Source organism: Apium graveolens, chromosome 8 (assembly GCF_009905375.1).
Source record: "Apium graveolens cultivar Ventura chromosome 8, ASM990537v1, whole genome shotgun sequence".
Classification (NCBI taxonomy): Eukaryota; Viridiplantae; Streptophyta; class Magnoliopsida; order Apiales; family Apiaceae; genus Apium; species Apium graveolens.
In genome coordinates, this window is record NC_133654.1 from 146,628,391 (window position 1) to 146,649,811 (window position 21,421).

Here is a 21,421-nt window from a genome sequence, read left to right on the forward strand (position 1 = left end):
TAAAGGTTGTAAATCTAGTTGTGAGAATATGTAAATCTGAAATCATCCATCGGGACCACAAGCCTATCTGCAATTTTGTAAAGATAATGGAACAAAAGGCCTGTTCATTTAAATTGATTTTGAAAGGTTGAAGGTACTACTAGTTGCATATTAAACAAAACAAATAGCTTCAAGACCATCTCCAATAATGAAAGTGCACACCTAGAGGGGGGAATAAGTATTATGGCTAATTATCACTGATTTTAAACTGTTACCGAATATTTAACAAACTGTCAGACAGCTTACTGTTAAGTCTGAATAAATGTTGTCAGCAAGCTGACACTCGATATGCAATGTAGAATATAAATAACAGCAAGTAAATAACATAGATGATTTTAGTCAGGTTCGACCTCTATGCCTAATGGCCTACGTCATGATTTCTTACCAACTTGCTAAGATAATATATTATTAATCACTGAGATGATATTATTACAAGATTCAAAATATATCCCCCTTTATCTCTTATTCCTGATAGCAGCTTGCTGATAACACTTGTTCCCTTGAATGAATTACCCTCTAAGCCCTATACCAACCATGTACAGCCTCCTCTAGCAATCTAAATTCCTGAACTCTTGTTATCCAAACTCTACTACTCCGCAAAAAATGTTTACATCTTGAACAATACAAGTTTAAATGAAAATTACAACTGAAACTATGAACTATATGGATATAGATAAACGTGAATAAATTAGAGCTCAGAAAAATAATATTCAATGAATGTAAGTTATATTTTCTCAGGATGGTGTATACTACATTGATCAACCTCAAAAGAAAGTATACCCTAGTGTATTTATAAATTAAGTTAACTTTCGAATAAACAACACAACTTCTAAATTTGACCAAGTCTCACGGTGAATTTGTTATAATTTAAATGTTAAGATAATCTGAAACACGTTTAAACTAAAGATGAGATAGAGTAGAAAAGATTTAAAACATTTATTTTTAGTTTAAATTAAAATATCATTCAGGTAAGAAAGTTCTTAGAGATAAACGTTTGAAAACAACTTTCTAGAAAATAACAATTGATTTTTATAAAAGAGTTTGAACATTTGAGGAGCTCGTATATATATAGGGAGACAGAGTCCTTAAAAAAATTGATTCTTATATAATTCTGGTTAATTTTAAATTATTTATGGCGGCATCTATAAACTCGTTGATAAGTCCGTTAGAAACTTTGTTAACTAACTGATAGACTAATTATATCAAGAAATCAATCTTCAGCAAAATAATATTAAAAAATATAAAAATATATGAAATCAGCTTGCTAGTAAGATAACACTGTTAGCAAGCTCATGACTTCTTTATTGCTACCGTGAAATATTAAAACAGTAAACATGAATCTTGTGATTATATATACAGGGCACTCCATGTAATACCCTAGAATCGTGCAGAACTATAATTTAAAAAATATAAAATATATATTTTATTTTATTTTTCATCATATATAGTTATATATTTTAATTATCAAGTTAAAAATCGAAGTTACGCAATTTTTTTATTTAAAAAATTATTAAAATTAATGAAAAAGTTTAAATTGATTTTATAGTAGAATCACACTTATTAAAAATTATTGTAATGTAGAATCAAATTTAAAATTAAGTAATTTTATCTCATTTTAATTGTTAATTTTTTTATTATATTCTAATATAATTATTAATTTAGATTATCATCGAATTTTATGTTTTTTAAAATAAAAGTTTACAATTTGCGATGAGATTTCATAAAAAAATTAATGATTTTTCATATAAGATGGTTCTCCACCGAGTAAAGGCCTATATATACATGTGATAAAGCATTTGGCGTTTGAGTGTTAGAATATTAAAAAAATTGATGTATTTGAACGGTTGGGATAAGGAGAATTTTCGGAATTTATGGAAAGAGAGAAGAGGGTGGGTTTTTTTTTTGTTTTGACAAAATGCTTTTTATAAATTGCATCAACCAAAATTACAACTTAATTTCAATAGAAACAAAACTCCCATCGAAAAAAACACAGTCAGGATTAAACAAATAAACGAGCTAAGCAAATAGTCGCTTATGTTTTCAGACTGTTTAACATCATGAATCTCACGATTCTTTGAATGAAAAACGATTACAATAGCTTCCTGATCGATCATACATGCACCAATCCTGGAACTAGTAATATCACAAATGACCTTCACATACGCACCACCTGTAGCCCAATGTTCAGAAGCACCCAAGCTATCTACATGCCAAAAACCAGCTATAGACAAGCCGAGGGTGAAAGATCTCAAAAGATGAACACATTTTAGTTGTGAAAAGTAAGCTCTTGTAATAATCGGCACCAACCCAAATTTAATGCACGAAAAACAGATCTCCCACAAAACCACATAAATCATTTTCAAAGTAGTCAGATTAACCCGAGCATGACTAAGCAAAAACATAACAAACACTCCAAAAGGAGAGACAGATACACACTCCAAGAGGAGAGACACACAAATACCCAAAAAAAATGAGTTTTATTGAAAAGAAATTAACGAGAATAAAAAAATGAAGAGATTGGGACTTTTCACTGGAGAAAACCAGTAGAAGCCCCTCGATTTACTTGAAAATTGACAAACCCTAGGAGAGTAGGAGAGGGGACAGAGGAGGGAGGCGGCTTCTAACGTCAGGTATCTAGTTACATAGAAGAGGGTGGGTTTATTTGAACTAAATGGAAGAGAAACGGTATAATTTATAGTATGCAGAAATATCTCGTTTTTTATATATTTAATTAATGATAGTAAATACATAAAGAAATGAGCAGATGTCCCCTGCATTAACTATATATCTGCCACTTTAAATAAATCTGCATGGTAGACTTTACATTTATTTGCAAATGAAAGTGAAATTATAATAAAAAAAACAAATTAAATCCAAAGTTTGCATTAATAAATATTTTATATGTGCATTTTGCCATTCTGGACAGGTAGAACAGGTACACCAGTACACTTTGTAAAATATGTCTTACTAGATTATTCTATTTATTAGCTATATCATATATATTGAAAATTATATATATGCGCAATATAAATGTTAGTACAATATAAATAAAATGAAAATTTATAAAAATGAAAAAAGTTAAATATGTTTTTAGGACAAAATTTGAATTTAACTAATGATGAAGTTGTCATGATTTACAACTTTACGGCAATCACAGGACTCCGATCAGTTTGACAACCAAAAATGCCGTTGAAAAATGCTGTCACGTACTCACATTAAATTATTAATATTAATGCAATGGGCTTGGGTTAATTATATATATATATATATATATATATATGAATATATAAATAGAATTATAAATTATTAAAATAATATATTTTCGATTTGGTTAATAATCCAAAACCGAAACCGAATCGAAATTACAAGTTTTTACAATTTTTCGTTAACAATTTTTTTCGGGGTAATTTTTCAATTTTTCGATTCAGTCTCAATTTTATTTTGTTCACCCCGGCTAAACACGGCATATTACAATAAAATGTCATGGGACGACTCTTATTGTGTGGGAAGGAGCAAAAATACAAAATGGTACATGAAGTATGAAGACTACTGACAAACATATAGTATAATATTGTAGACGGAACAAAACAAAATGAACAAGACGATACGTATATTTCATACTAGGCTCAAATGGTCAATGATCAAACATTGATATTAGGCTCAAATGGTCAATGATCAAATATATTGCAGATGGACTAAGCAGTTTACATATGGCATTTCTGACAACAAAAAGATAAATTTGGCATTTGTACATAATCTTCAAAAAGTTGTGATAGAGATAAAATAGAGATCTTATCCCTGGAAACAGACATTCAGCCACTACCTAGCAAAGAGAAGAAAAGAACGGATTGATTCTCAGTTGCTTTCCTCAAGCACTCAAACTACAGAACTTTATACCTGTCTTTAAGAGTACGATACTCGTTGTCACCAACTGCTTTCTGGTATGTCTGCTGTTCTTGCATATTTAATGAATGTCACCAGATTCTGCAAACATGATATAATATAGCAACTGTTTTCATTTCTCATCCTCATATCCCGATGCTTTGCCAGTTCTTCCAATCAAAAGTGGTTCAGGAAAAGAACTCTTTCCATAGATCTCGAGACCTTGGAAAGATCGAGTTGCAAAATACTCCGGCCCAGAATTCGCTGCTCCCTTGACTAGGTATTGAGGACCCTTGTCACGAACCTGCAAAGCCTTCTCCATAATATTTACTATGGCAACAACTCCATCCTTATCATCTTCATCACCAACTTCTGATTGAACTACATATTCAAAAATAAAATTAACCAAAAACATTTAAACACTTAAACTTTTACAACAATTAATAAAAAAATTTAAAGATATGCCAGCTTGTGTTAATGTGTTTATGAGGTATGCATATAAGATTGATTGCGCCTCTTCATTAGTTTTTTAGCATAATATGCTTTACAAGATACTTGTTAAAGCATATTTGGATGACATGTAAAGCAATTTTATAATTAGCCTGAAAAATTGTGGGCATAATGTTACAGGTAACTGAAAGCAAACTACCTTGCAAGTCAGAGTCTTCAACATATCCACCTTGAAAAAATGAAAACCTCGCCTCTTTTGATGGGTTTCTTGATTCTGCAGGATTTGATGATATTAACTGTTGAAATTCCATTACATGTGCTCCTGTCCACTCTGTATCCCTGGGAAGGCAATGCAATGAGAAATGAATTAAAATGATGAGTATTACACAGACATTCACATCCTAAACCAAATATATTGAGTATACATTGCAAGTAGGGGTCTGCAGGAAGGTTAGATGTAGCAGACCTTGTCCCTTCCCATAAATGGGAGGCTGGTTCCATTAAGCAGGATTTCAAATTAAACCTCACCTTACTACAATATTAAGATCTTAATAAATTTAATTTCAAGTTACATGTAGCGAAGTGTTAAGTGGTATTTATATCCATTTATAACGCTTCGTAAAAGCTCGAATTGGTGTTTTGTACTAAGTTGTTTGTGTATTTAATGTGTTTTTGTAGTGTTTTGCATTTCAGGGCATAATCAGGAAGAAGGGTTGGATATTGCATGATTGATGCTTGAAAGAGTGTTAGGATGAAGCCTTGATCAATTGCGCGAAGAAATCAGCAAGTGAAGCCAATTAAATACAAAGAAATCATTTTTTTCAGAAGCTCAGCGCGGCCGCGCTACACTTGGGAGCGGCCACGCCCGATCCAGGGCGGTCACGCTAGGTCGTTTTTTCAGTTTCCTGATTCTTATAGAAGACTGATTTTCTGGACTTCTACTCTAATTGGGCTGATATTTAAAGACTCTTACAACAGAGACTAAGGAGAAGACAAAAAGAAGACCTAGTAGCACAATTTCAACGAAGGAGAAGAAGAGCTTGTTTTACTTGTGATTCTTTTGCTTAAGTAGTAATCTTGGATGCTCGTTTTCTTTATTGTTGAACCTATTATTCTTGTTAACGTACTTTGTGATTTTATTCGGTTTATAAAAACCTTGTTTATTATCACGCTTTCTTTGGAACCCATGGTGATGATGAGTTAAATTATGAACTAATCGTTATCGTGGGGTTCTAACGGATTTACTTATGGATTCCTTTAGTTAATTTGTTTATATATTTTAGTGTGTGGTGATTGTATTATATCCTAGTATTGGTTGTGCTTATTCGTCTTATGTGCATCGCGAACATATAAGATAGCGTGTTAATCTCTATTAAAGAGACAGTGAATATAGAGATTTAGAATTTGTCATACTAGCATAGGTTCATGTATTTGTAATGCATGATTCGTAGGTAATTTTAACCATCTTACGTGCCCTATGTAATCATCATAGATAACTTGTTCATTAAACCTTTATATTGTCAAATTCTATAGACATATAGGGTCTCAACATAATTGGTATCTATTCAGCTTCTATCTCTTTTGTGGATGTCTGGTAATAGGGTATTCGTGCAACGAAAGTTGGCGTTTACTAGTTTCGTGTTATCTGATTAGTTGTCATCACCATTGCATGCTAAGGTTAAGAATAATGACTTTGAATGGAGTATTTAATGAAGTTAAAATCTCATGTTTGTCTCATATAGTAAATCAACCCTTTTAATCTCTTAGTTATTGCATGTTAGTTAATTCTTCGTTATAAAATATCTCAAATTATTATTATTTTAACATTGAGCAATAGCCATATCATTGTTGCATAAATGCATAAATCTTAAATTAATCAAAAAGAGTCTATGTGAGAACGAACTAGAAAAAATTCTATATTACTTGCGAACGCGTATACTTGCGTAAATTTTAGCGTGTGTTAATATCACTGCAATTAATCCAATAAGGAGACTCTTATTGGATTTTTGTTTGTCTAAAAAATCTACCAATTTCAGTTTTTTTAGACACATTCTTCAGATTTTTGTCTAAAAAAAACTACCAATTTCCGGTGTTAATTTACATGTAAGGTACAAGGGTCATGGTCAAGAATGACCCCTAATACTAGAACGAACGAAATATTTAATGTTGAGAACGAGGAGACATCAAAATGAGCAACGGTTATTTTAGAACTGAGTACCGAAAAACAGAAAGAGAGAAGACAAGTTAAATAAATCAATACTACAAACATGGATTTTTGAGTTTTCGCCATTGGTTACAAACAAGAGCAGTGCCTTTTTTATCTTATAGATCCAAGTCTATTTACCTTATACATACTTAAGTACATATATGTATGTGATATTACAGATTTCTTCAATTAATAAATAAAAACGCTAGTATATTGGATATGACTCATTACATCCTTATTATATAATATGTATAATGGGGATCTTATCCACATTTTTGGTAGTTATGGTCCCTATACTGCCAATTTAATAGAGACCGTTATATCTTTAAACAAATTGATCATTGTCGTTGGATATAAAATAAAATAATATTCTACTATCAACGATAAGCTGGTATTCTGAATAGAATAGAATTTCCAACCCTTTCAATTATTTGAATAAAAAAGAAATAGGTATCCTAAACTGAATTGAAAAATAATGCAAAATTCGTAATTAATTTTTTTCTTTAAATTCTGAACAATATTTTTTGGACAATTTTTAAACCATCACTAAATTAAACATTACTTCGTAAGCTTCGGGTGCGCTCCAAAATCGTCAAAATCTTATTTAGAGAACTCAAAATAGAGCCGAAATAAAATCAAATGAAAACCGGTAAATTTTTTTAACTATTTCAAATTAATAAACATTTGTTAAGTAAAAAAATATATATCCGTGCATTGCACGCCGAAATATTAAAATTTGGTAGTCGATTAGTCTGTACTGCATTTGGGTTTATATAGTACTTGGGTTAATATAATACACGGGATTGATTGTTTGATTGTAATTTTTTTGTTTGAACTTTAATTTAATTTTTTTAACTATTTCAAATTAATAAACATTTATTAAGTAAAAAAATAAAACACTTATGCATTGCACACCGAAACTTTAAAATTGGTTAATCGGTTAGTCAATACCGTATTTGATTTATATAATATAAGGGATTGATTTTGTATCTATGTTATTCATAATTCTTTTTTCGATACTTAAATAGAGATAATTGGTTCTCGGTGTAATGACATTGAAATAAAACAAAATAATAGACATTATATGTCTTTAACTAAAGAACTATATATTATGGTCGAGGTCAAAATAAATTTAAAATCAAACTCAATATAATCAGTTATATTTAGTCAGTGTAATAAATTTCGGGCTAAAACAAAACAATAACTACTATTGATTCGGTTAAAAAAATTATATTATTAAACTGGTAATTCGTTGATCGAAATGATAAAATCGGGCTAAAATAAAATAACATTACTATTCATCCGGACTAAAAATATATAGTACTAATACAAGGTAAAACATAATTAAAAACAAATAAAATTTGACCAGGTAAAAAAAATAATTTATACTATTCATCTGAGTTAAACAAGACTAAAATTATTTTCCTTTTCTATTTTCCCAACCAAAACACCCCACTTTCCAAAAATATCACAGGCAATCTACTCCCTCTGTTTTTTTAATTCGTCGATTTGACTTTTGCACACATTTCAATGTGCTTTGACCGGCTACTGAGAATTATCATTTATAAATTTTTTTGTTATAATTAAAAGTAGACAACTTATATTTTAATTCATAAAAAGAAATTTTTAAAATTTCCCATATTGAAATGTGTGCAACAGTCAAAATGACAAATAAAAAAACAGAGTTTTTAATAAAAATAAAATAATAATATTATAATTATTACTAATTGTTAATTTTTTATATGTGTGTAAGTACATCTAGGGTTATAGGTGTAGGTGTCTACATTATGAAGAAGCAGGTGTAAAACAAATTATAACGTGAAGGCATTATATTTATTATAATCATTTGTGGCCTTTTATAGGCAAATACATAACAATCTATCTTATCTCCTAATACAACCATAATTCAAAAACATTCAAATCTAAAACATATATAAACATAATCTATTATCCTAAATATTTGGTCAACATAATCAATTATTAAAATATATTTATATTTAAATATAAAAGCATAAAATTCTAACACTCCTCCTTACTTTGATATTTAATTTTCATCAAAACAAAATTATAATCTCCATGCTCCTCCTGTGTTGTAGCCTTTCATTTCTTGGACATTTTTATCATCTAAACACATTGTTCTCGCGCTCCTCCTGGATTATAGTTGTGCTCCTCCTGATTGTTGTTGTCTCCATTCATTTTTCATGAATGTGATTTTGGGTTATATTTTTGTATGCCATAATATGTTATGATTTTAGACTTCTCAGTCATGTGGGTTGTGATTTTAGACTACTCAGTCATTTGTTATAGTTGTGGGTTATGGTTATAGGTCATGGGCATGTGTTATGGGCATGTGTTATAGTTATGGGTTGTGATTTTAGATTTCTCAGTCATGAAAAATGTGTTACGATTGTGAGTTGTGTTATGGTGTGTGTATAAGTCATGGAAATGTGATATGGTGAAGATATGAGGCATGGTCTTTCACAGGTCCCTTAAGAAGAAAGCTCTGATACCATGTTAATTTTTTATATGTGTAAGTACATCTAGGGTTATAGGTGTAGGTGTCTACATTGTGAAGAAGCAGGTGTAAAACAAATTATAACGTGAAGGCATTATATTTATTATAATCATTTGTGGCCTTTTATAGGCAAATACATAACAATCTATCTTATCTCCTAAAAATAATACAACCATAATTCAAAAACATTCAAACCTAAAACATATCTAAACATAATCTATTATCCTAAATATTTGGTCAACATAACCAATTATTAAAATATATTTATATTTAAATATCAAAGCATAAAATTCTAACACTAATAACTAATCAATTATCTTTTTCAAATAAAACACATTACCTTTACTATTATTTCTAACCAAATCCTCATTTTCCAAAAATTACACAAGCAATTCATTTTAATAGAATAAAATAATAGTATTATAATTACTGATAACTAACCAATTATCTTTTCAGCTAAAATGCATCAACTTTTTTTATATTTTATAACTAAATATCTCCATTTCTAGAAAACATCACGAACATATACATGTACATACATAATTATCATCAAATTATATCATTAAAAATTTATAACAAAAAATTTCATGTCTTAAAATATCAATTCAAATAAAATAAAAAAATCATATAAAAAAAAATATGTGCATCACATTTTATAAGCTAGTGTGTCCATATATATACTAGTCTTAAACCCGTGCGATGCACATAATGTTTTTAATATTATATACTTTTTGAATTAATCTGAAGTAAAAAATTTAAACGCTAATATATTCATTAGAAATTGTTAATAATATAATTTGATAATAATTTTAAATATAAGTGAGTGATATTTTAGTTTAAAAAAATGACACTGATTGAAAGATATAGTTTTATTGATGTTTATATGTTCGTTTATGAAAGATAATTTATTTTTATTTAGAGGTAAATTTTAGATCATATCAATAGTATACGAATTATCTGTAGTTCGGTATACGAAGCAAATCCAACTAATTATATTTAGATATATTTTAGTTTAATTTGTTTAAAGCCGGATTTATGATAAAAAAATTATGTATCAATGGCAAAAAATTTATGTTAGTTCGGATAAAAGTACATATTATTTTATTTGAACTCGTCTAATTATTTTCTTATTTTAAGTTTAGTTTAAATTTAACAGGAATTAGTTATATAATTTTTGTAGCCGAGATCGATAGCATATTTTGATTAATTTTAGTCAACTGGGAAATCATCTATATTTTTTTATTATTAAAATAGTAAAGAAAACATCTATATTTTGTTCTTATTAAAATAGTATATATTATAAAAATTGAAGTAAACACGTAATTATATAAACCCAAATATCAAATTTTTAATATTTCGGCTTTTAGGGTTGGTACCTAGTTATCCTACATTATACCTAACAACAAATTAAGTAGATTTTAATTTTATTTCAACACAATTAATAATACAAGAATCATCTTTAGTTGAAATTTAATTATAGTTTAACGTAGATCAATAATATACATTTTTATTTTTATTATCAGGCCTGTTATATCAACCACCTAAATATATTGAGTTTGTTTTTAATTTTATTTTAGCACAAGGTGAATATTATTTTATTTTAAATTGAATAGATAATATTTTTGTTTTAGCATGATGGTATTTTATCGACCAACGTATTATGTTTAAAATTTCATTTTTTTGCCAAGTTCAATAAAAAATATTTAGCCAGATCGGTAGTATCATTGTTTTAGCATGAGATAGAAAAACTTGATTTTATCCTTAGACCTATTATATCGACCAGATCCAGCAAACTATATTTAGTTTTTTGTTTAATTTTATTTTAGTCCGGGTTAAATATTATTTTGTTTGAGACCGAATAAATAATATATAATTTTGTTTTAGCATAATGACATTATATCAACTAAACAAATTTGCTTTTAAATTTTGATTTAATTTTAGCCCGTTTATTATTTTGTTTTAGTCTGATGACATTATATCGATCAAAAGAATTTATTTTCAAATTTTTATTAGTCATTATTATTTTCTTTTAGTCCGAGGCCGCAAATCCAGCTAACTGTATGTAATTTTTTTTTATTTCTATTTAAGGTTGGATCAATAGTATAATTTTGTTTAGCCCGGCTCGGGTGAATATTATATATTATTTTGTTTAAATCAAGACCAGTAGACATATTATAATTTTATTTGTATCTAAATAATTCTATTGTAAATATGAAACTATTTATGAGAGTGTTTTAAATATTACTATAATTACGATGACTAGACGGATTGCCAACCAAACTTTAATATAATAGTATAGATATAGGGTGCTACTCCAATAAAAACCTCTTATAATGAGAACTAGAAACCTTAACTATTTTTATAAACTGTATATCAGTATGTTTAAAGTAGATTATACCTCAGCTATCCTCACGACTTACGAGTTAACTCATTAATTATCAACTCAACAAGATTAAGCCCCGGTAAATTCATAATTTAAGTCTAGCACTTACATGCTTCATATCCTATTACATTTTAAGTGGGTTCTCCTGGATCAAGAAGGCCCGGTTATCTTGTTGATTCCACCATCAAAGGCACCTAACTCAAATCCTTAATTACCAAAACAAATACAAATCACTCAAACTCAATACAAATCACCAAATTATAAGCTTAAATTACTAAAACATAAACATAAATCCATGGTTGTCACGGCACTCGACTAGTGGACGACTAGTCCGCTAGTTGAGAATGGGTAGTCGACTGGAATAGTCGACAATGAAAAATGAATATTTCGCCCGACTTGTCAACTGGGTGACTAGTCGGGTCGACTAGTCTTTTGGATCCTGGACTGGTGCAAAATTGACCCAAACCCGGTTTTACCCGATCAAAACCTGGTCAACATCTAGCCTAATTTAATTTTTAACCCAGAAACACACTTGCATCGAGCCCTAGTTACATACTAGCGGCTACAAGTAATGAAAGACTAGAATCACAATCAGACTTCATCATAATCTTCTTCTACCTCGTAAGTATATTCTTCTTTCTCTTCTCTTCAACCTGGTAAGTATATGTATGTATGTTTTATGTTTAATTGTATACATATTTACATAGTATATGTATATATACACAGTATATGTATATGTATTTACTATTTACTCATGTATATATAATACATGTATATGTATTTACTTGTATAGTTATATGTAAACTTGATATTACTCGAAGGTTAGTGGCTGAATACTGAAAAAAAACATTTATTAGGTTTAGAAACTTAAATGACTTATATATCTAATATATATAATTATATATTCCTAGTAATGTATTATTTTATTAGTCGACTAGTCTACGACTATTCGACTAGTTGACTAGCCCGGAGTCCATCTACTCGCCTCGACTTACCGCCACGACAACCATGCGAAAATTACCAAAAATTTGAGGCTAATTCAACAATTATTTATTCCAAATCACTATATTTTACTCCATATCCACTTTTATATTAAAAATCACCAATTTTTCTGCTTCATTTATCTTCTCAATTATAACTTGTTGAATCTGATTTTTCAACCTAACCGCAACAAAAATGATCTCAATCAAAAAATAAACAATTGATTATATTTTTTTAGAGTACAAAAGATCGATAGATCTGTACTATATTTCCGGCGACAAAAAAGCAAGAAAAAGTTGGGTATGAGCGGAGACTTAATGGAATTAGATGGATATGAAGGGAAAGATTGAGGAAGTGATGATTAGAAAAAAAAGTAGATGGAGAAGATGAATTCGCCGTGAGCCAAGGTTGTTAAGTCAACAAGTCGAGCCTCCATGCTCAAGTACCTTCAAATTGACTAGTCGACAATTCGCCCGACTAGTCGTAAAAACTTGACAAATAGTCGACATACATATATTTTTTTTTTTGAAAAAATCGAACTTGCATATATTAACTTTCTTCCTCGATCAGATTACAAATAAAATCCGGAGCAGTATCATACAACTACATAGGACCTGACATAGAATAAGTAGCTTGAGCTAACAAGTGTGCTACTCTATTCGCAGATCTCCTAGCAAGCACAGCTAACACTTGTTCAAAGTGTTTGAGAAGTTCCGCACAATCTTCCACAATCGTATGAAATATAGAATCGCCACTACCCCCACGGATAGCATCAACCACTGACTTAGCATCCATCTCAAAGATACACTTCGTAGTTCTCCATTGTCTGACCCACAGTAGTGTTTCCCTGAGGCTTCTAACTTCGCTCTCTTTTGCTTGCATTCGTCCCCCAATCTGGCAAGCTCGTGCACGCATAAACTCACCCTTCTCATTTCGAACTACACATCCAGCTCCTATGAAATCATAATTAACCCGACAAGAGGCGTCAATGTTAATTTTAATCCACCCCGGAGGTGGTTTGCACCACTGCTGCATCTGCCCTCGACTTTGGCACTCATTTCCTTTCTCCTGTGCTTTTCATAATTCATGTAAAACTAACAGAGTAACTATTAGATTAGTTGAATGTGCATATTTTTTTATTAACAATTCAGTGAATAGTGCATAGTTTTGTTATTCATCAAAATTTAAAACGTGCTTAGGTAATTTGAAGATTTAAAATAGATGAAAATTAATTGAAGTTGGGAAAAAAATAATTTTAATGGATAAATTTTAAAATTTTATACCTGATAAAATAAATTTAAAACCTAAAAATCAAATAAAAACTCATCTTTTGTGTAAAAGAATGACAAATTTTTGTTTCTAAATAAAAGAAAGATTATAATTCGTTTTTGTGTGTTAATAAGTAATGAAATAGAAAAAAGAAACAAAAAAGTAAAAAATGATTTAAAATAAGTTTTTTTATAAAACGGAATGAAAAACCGTAGGTGTACATATATATATATACAGAACATGTATATATGGACACGTACACACAGAGGAGGTATGAAGAAGAGAGAAGAAGAAATAAAGAAAGAAGAAAGAGAAGTAAGACGAAAAGAAGATAGAAATGAAGAACACCATCGATGGATCTATTGATGGATCTATTAATCGCTGAATTCTTAACCGGAGATAAGCCGCCATCGATGGATCTGTTAATTGGACATGAATATGTCGCCTTTGTAGCCACCCATAAGTCTTGGGTTTAAAAAACCCTATTTTGACTATTTGGGCCGGGTCGGGTTTTACCCATGGATGACAAAACTGAAAGTCGCTCCTCGACTTAATCTTCCTCAGCAACTTGGCGACTAGTCGACGACTAGATAACCATTCTGTGAGCTCATCGAAAAAAGATTAGTTCTCAGGTGTATGTGCTTGTATATGCGTAAGATGGGATTTTGAAAGGGAGGATAGATGTGTAAAGATAATACTATTAAATCGTGAGGTCATAATTAAAAGTAGTTATATAAAAGGTGAGGCTGAGATTTAGTCTCAGTTCTCATTTTAATATGATTTCTCATTTGAGCATTTGCCTATGTGTATATACATATATATTACAATCAACTAATTAGAAAGACAGTTTACGCATCAATCTAGGCGTCTGGTAGCCACATAATGATCTTTTGCAAGCTATGAGCCTCAGGCTACTAACTATTTAACACCTATACATCAGTCCCCATGTACTAGATATGAATGAACATACATCTAAACGAAATCTAATATTGTCGTCTTCTGGGAAACGGAATTTCTATTAAATTTATATTCCCAAGAAAACGTAGTGTGAACTAAAGAAATTAAAATATACACAAACACACACACACACATATATTATATATATGTATATATTTGACATACCAGTAATACAATCTTTATGTATTTAATGCAGTTTATTAATAAAAGAAACTACAGCTTAAACACAAAGAACACATTATGGAAGATCATTACCTGTTGAATGCAAGCATCGCTTCGTATGGGGTAATAACAGGAGCTAAAAACTCTTTGCTATCCAAAAGGGCAGTTTGTGCACAAGAGACATAGATGAAAACATCACACTGGTGGAAATATTCCAATGGAAACTTTTACATGCAGTTGAAAAATCGGGAAGTAACTCGTAATTATATCGTTCATCCTACTTAAATTTTACCTCTGGAAAATTGGCGAGTTTTGCAGGATTTGGTCTTCCCATAGCCAAAGTGTAAGCTTTTTTTCCTGCAGCTGTGATTAGTTCCTTCATCTGATGGATCATGCGAAGGTAACCAGCTGCATTTATGTTCAAAAAACTATTTGGTGATTTAATGATGAAGGATGGCCAGTTTCATTACAGAAAAAGATGCTAGAATATGCCAGTTTATAACACAGGCCTCTATTAGTTTCCACATTGGTGTATCATTGATTCCATTTGTGTGCTATACTGAGGCTTGACATGAGTGGGCATAGAGTACACACCAAAAGATTATTGTGAAAGAAACAAACGATCCGTTCAACCACATTATGTATGAAAGAAATTATGCACATCCCAACACGCATCACATTTCACTCCAACACCAGACGTAGCCAAGATAAGAATACATGTTGTTCTAAGAAATTTTATAGTAATTATAAACGCAAATGGAAAACAAATTTCTTTGATGTAAGCATACCAACTCCAAGAGTTCCGACAAGGATTCCAACAATGTTTGCATCCTTTGCTTTTTCCACAAGGTAATATCTGCAGTGTATCATTTTAAGATTGCACTCAAATAATAAAAATACCGATACTTGAGTAAACTGTTCAAGCAAGTTATGATATATTTTATTGGAAATGGCTTAATGCATCATTTGCTTTTTCGAGAAGGTAATATCTGCAGTATATCATTTTTAGAATGCAATCAAACAATAAGAATAACAAGACTGAAGTAAACTGTTCAAGCAAGTTGTAATATATATATTTAGTAGAAACGGCCTAAGGAATAATCAAACGTAATAAGCAGGAGGCAGTACCTACGCTTAAGAATTCTTCTTTGCTGAGTAAAATCGGTTATGATTTCATTTTCTGCAGCGTCGTATCTAACTGAGACAAATGATGGAAAGAAAAAAACAAAGATGACATTCTTTAACAAACTAGAGGCGAAGAAAAAAATTTATAGCGGATTTCAAAAACAAAATCATGATTATGATCTTAAGGACTCAAGAATGAAGATGAAATGTGATTAGACATAAACTATGTCACCCGCATCGGTGAAAGAGTTATTCGGATTATATTAATATATGCATAAATAAAAATCTGAAGTGGCATGGACAATAGACTTGCTGCAGAAAGAGTTTCATTCGAGTTCTGAAATGCAACAGATTCTCATGTTGCTATCTCTCATTTATGCAGAGCATTTTAATGCTGCTTTTGAATTACTTGTGATGTTCTTGCTCTTCCTGAAGGTGAGGTTTCTTTTTATACCATAAAATCAAATTCATGGCGATTTTCTCAAATTGTCCACCTTGGTTTACTTCCATGTCTGAAGAATTTGGTTTCACAGAGAGGAATCAAAAGTGTGAATTTCATATTCTCATCCCTCTTGGTAATTATATAAGAGTGAGTGATGCCTATGTAAGGATTTAGTAAACAGAAATAGTGAAATGCATTTCATGCATCCATACATATCTGCATGGACGGAAGCATAAGCGTGTGTGTGTGTGTTTATATTCCGATCTGTCTGTACTAACATCACAATGATGTGATGTCCCAAAATAATATTATTAAGATTTAGATGCCGAATTACAATTTAACATGCTGTTCCTAAACTTAGCAAAAATAAACAAGCTGCTCTTAGAAAGTGAAATGGTCACCACTTCAAGTTCAAAAATGTGCTACTAGCTCAGAGAAAACAAGTAGGCCTTTGGAGTCGGTGGAAGTGCTCTTTTTCTTTCAAATCATCCAAAACATATAAGTGTAAAGAAAAAGAGTATAATAATTACCTATTTCACAACCATTGAATGTCAGCACAACATTCGCAAAAGCTGAGTTATCAGAACCAATCCAAAAGAGTGTGTAATCCTCTATTCTGCTGCCCTCAGGAACACTCCAACTCAAACCTCCAATCTTATAACTCTGAGCAGTAGTATCGCCACTACGTTCATGAGAAGTAGGCATGCTAGTTGATTCAAGATGTTCATCACAGGTTTCTGATTTCCTTGTTGGATTTATAATTGAGCATAAAACATCAGCATAATTGATATTTAAACTGCAAGTTGACTCGCATAACTTTGATGATTCAACAACTGTCATTTTTCTGATCTCTTGCATTGCGTAAGCATATTCCAGCCCGAAGAGGACCTGTATGATTGAAAAATGTTAGCCTTTGAGAAAAAGATGTGCAAGGACAGCTCACGGAAATTTAACAGCTGAACTATAGAGTAAGCTTCACTTCACAATAAGAAAAGACAATTTTTAGGAAGTGGCAGAAAACCAAATCAAATTCTTATTACATGTTGAAAAAAGCTACATGACAAGAAGATGCAGAGACATTAGTATACAACATGTCACACCATTTCCTACCAAAAGCTTAGTAAGATATTCACATCTGCAATTTAGACTGTAAGTCCATTAACTTTATACAAAGCCAAACACGTCCAACCCAAACACCAGCCTTTAAGCAGTCCACAGAATTTCTCATCATACTGGGGTCCTAATCCTATACACCTAAGCCTAACCATATCCAATTTTAGAAAACCACAAATTCCTCACTCTGCGCTTGTGCAGACAGATGGAGAAGAAAAATGCATTGAAATTAATTCCTATCCGAACCAAACATAGCTTTAATTGTCAAGTCAAAGTAAAGATGGCAATTCAAAAGTGGTATAACAAGCAGATTGAAACCAAAAATAAATTAAACTTGAATGCTTACCATTACAGGCTTGCCACTGGCCAACGCAAATTTACATAAATTCTCTGCAGAATTAGATTCACTGATGAAAGCTTTTCCAAAAACAAAAAAAGCAGGTAAATTTGATGTCCTGCAATATCCAACGATTAATAACAAAGAGAGCACAGGGTTAAACCATCCATTGAATAACTACAGACGAAAAAAAATATTAGAAAAATAAAATAAAATAATCACAAATTTTACTCACGGACTTAAACATGTATGACCATAATGAATTACACAGTCAGCATGAATGTGAGATGCAGCAACTTCATCAATGCAACAACTTCCATATGCAGTATCCCCCACTACAAACAACCCAATATCCTGAACATCTCTGTTTTCTTCACTACATGACTTTAGTAGCAAATGAAGCTTTTCGCGCAATGCCCTAACCACTCTTGTTGATTCTTTTAATAGCTTGTCAGGGAACTAAAAATGAAAACCACAAAAAGGTGCAGTAAGTTATCAACATATGACTAGTGTAGTAAACAAAATTTAGTAAGATATATAGTGCTTTCCCAGTATTAGAAGGGAACTAAATACTGAAACTAAAGATCCAAAAACATCTTGGCTAGGTGGCAATTTAATTAGTTTACTTGGAGTATTTTAAGTTATGCAAGTTCATTGTCAGTTAATTGAGCCATGCACAAGTCACATGTCATGAGTTTAGAATAAGATATTTTATAATGGTAAAGTGAGGTGCTATGATGTGAACGCTTCACTTTTAATATTGTGAAAAATTTAAGCTTTCTTATCTTCTTCCATAATGGTTTCTCCTTATGTCTCCCTCAAACTCTATTCCAGTCTGGCTTAGCCCAATTCTATAGGTTTTATTGAATTTGAACACTTTAAAGACCTAAAAATCGAGACTAACACCCTACATACAAGTATGAAACAACTCCGAGTCAGATTACTTGGTGCAAATCAAACTTTTTGTACCCATTCATATCCCTCAAACTCTATTATTTCTTTCTGGATTGGATCCAAAAAATTTCCTGTAAGTTACATGAAGGTGAGGCTATTTGGAATTAATATCACGTACAAATTACAAACGTAAAAGTAAGTTGGTGGAACTTTGTCCTACTTTTTAGAAATCAGGCCTGCAAAGTCAGGTTTAAGTCTAAGTTTCCGATTCAGTTTTGTCTCATAAGGGGACACAGTACAATTGTGTTTTAAAATATTTTTAGTTTGACACAATACCATCATTATTGACAATTATAAAACACAGCCAATTTTATTAAATTTAAGAAAAAAAAAAAAAAAGAGGGAATCAGTATGGGTTATGCATATATCTGTGTCAGGTCAAACTAAAAATACAGGTTGAAATAGGGAAGGGAGAGGAAGGAGTTGGTACCTGCAAAGCAACCCTGCGGAAATTACGTGTACAAATGAAGTTGGCTACGGCCTCAATTTCGTAAAACCATTCCAAGTCCATCCCCCTAAGCTTTCAGAGAAGTAAATTTGCTGTGAAAGAACAAAATTAAAAGCTAGGGCAGTTTGGTGCAAACATAATCATAATATCGTAAACAACATAATTATAATAGTATATATATGATACACATATAATTAGAACAATCAGGACGATGCTTAAACTCCTATAGCTACAACGAAGGCAAGCAAATAAACGGAGTAATACAATTACAAAAAATGGGGAGTATTGTAATTAAAATAGAATTAATTAAGCAAGCTACAATGATTAACATATGTATGGTAAGTGTACATATACAACATATGCATAAGTAATTAAGCAAATCTCAAACTAAAAAAACATAGAAGGCAAGTGTAATATATAGATAGAGATGCATACAAAAGGAGGAGATTGAGGAGAACAAGTTATTGTAGTACCGGAGGATATAATTTTAATTAGAATTAGAATATAAACCCTAACACGATTCGAATTTTAACCTCAGCAACATTTAAAACCTGCTCTTTAGCAGCAAATAAAATTCATAGAAAAATATTTTTAGAGAAAATAAAATATTCTGAGATATTAAAATTAACAAGTTGAATAAATAAATAAGATAGGATAATAAAATTACATAGAAAAAGAAATAAATATGGTATAAATGATAAAATAAATTTGCGAATGAATTTTTCATATGACAAATTCATTCGTAAATTCATTCAAGAACATATCTCAGATATTAACTAGTTTAATCACTATAACTATTCAACATACCCAATTTACCAACTAATCTGATAAATGTGGATTCATCAAGAGATTTAGTGAAAATATCTACTATTTGTTCTTCTGTTGGAACAAAAAATAGTTCAACAGTATCATTCATGACATGCTCTCTTATGAAATGATACATGATGTCGATGTGCTTGGTCCTCGTGTGCTGCACAGGGTTGTTGGTGATGGCTATTACACTTGTATTGTCACATAGAATAGGAATTTTGTTCAATACAGGGTCATAGTCCCGTAGCTGGTTCCTAATCCACAAGATCTAAGCACAGCAGCTTCCAGCAGCAATATATTCAGCCTCGACCGTTGAGTTGGAAACTGTTTGTTGTTTCTTGTTGTACCATGAGACTAGCCTGCTACCTAGGAATTGACAACTCCCTGTGGTGCTTTTCCTATCAACAACACTTCCTGCGTAATCTGAATTTGTATATCCAACAAGGTTAAAACCAGATTCTTTAGGGTACCAAATACCTAGATTTGGTGTTCCCTTAAGATATCTCAAGATTCGTTTAACAGCAACGAGATGAATATCTCTAGGATCCGCTTAGAACCTTGCACATAAGCATGTGGCATACATAATATCTGGTCTACTTGCAGTAAGATATAGTAACGAGCCAATCATACCTCTGTAGCTTGTGACATCTACCTTAATGGAGTTTTCACATGGTCCAAGCTTGACAGCTGTAGATGACGGAGTCCTTGCTGATGCAGAATCCTCCAGATTGTACTTTTTGAGGAGTTCCTTGAGATACTTGGATTGACAAATAAATATTCTATCTAACCTTTGATTTACTTGTAATCCAAGAAAGAACTTCAGCTCTCCCATCATGCTCATTTCAAATTTGTTGTGCATTAACTTAGCAAATCTCTTACAGAGACTATCATTAGTAGACCCAAATATTATATCATCCACATGGACTTGGACTAATATAGTATCATTTTTATGCTTTTTAGAAAAGAGAGTTTTGTCTATGACACCCATAATAAAGCCATTTTCAATAAGAAATTCAGAAAGAGTGTCATACCATTTTCTCGGAAACTGTTTGAGACCATAGATAGCTTTAAAAAGAAAGTAGACATAGTCGAAATGATCTGGATCTTCAAAACCAGGAGGTTGCTCTACATACACTTCTTCATCCAGCTTTCCATTCAGAAATGCACTCTTGACATCCATTTGATAAACTTTAAAGTTCGAGAATGCTGCGAATGCCAAAATTATCCTGATGGCCTCAAGTCTAGCCACTGGAGCATAGGTTTCATCATAATCAATGCCTTCAGCTTGAGAATATCCCTTAGCTACCAATCTTGCTTTGTTCCTTGTAACCACACCATCTTCATCCGG

At 31.2% G+C, this 21,421-nt stretch overlaps 1 protein-coding gene across 2 annotated transcripts; it reads right to left on the minus strand.

Annotated features, from left to right (window-relative positions):
- Positions 1-3,704: 3,704 nt before the first annotated feature.
- Positions 3,705-19,801, minus strand: LOC141677528 (uncharacterized). Of its 2 annotated transcripts, XM_074483507.1 has the most exons (11): positions 19,699-19,801; positions 19,246-19,355; positions 18,097-18,320; positions 17,871-17,979; positions 16,942-17,299; positions 15,973-16,042; positions 15,633-15,700; positions 15,137-15,252; positions 14,938-15,044; positions 4,571-4,710; positions 3,705-4,302 (listed from the first exon to the last, which is right to left on the minus strand). In XM_074483507.1, the coding sequence occupies exons 2-11, from the start codon at positions 19,324-19,326 to the stop codon at positions 4,055-4,057; spliced, it is 1,521 nt and encodes a 506-aa protein (XP_074339608.1). In that variant the 5' UTR covers positions 19,327-19,355; positions 19,699-19,801; the 3' UTR covers positions 3,705-4,054. The 2 variants fall into 2 exon arrangements, with proteins under 2 accessions (XP_074339608.1, XP_074339607.1); XM_074483506.1 differs by lacking the exon at positions 19,699-19,801 and having other exon boundaries at positions 19,246-19,692.
- Between the last annotated feature and the right edge of the window lie 1,620 nt (positions 19,802-21,421).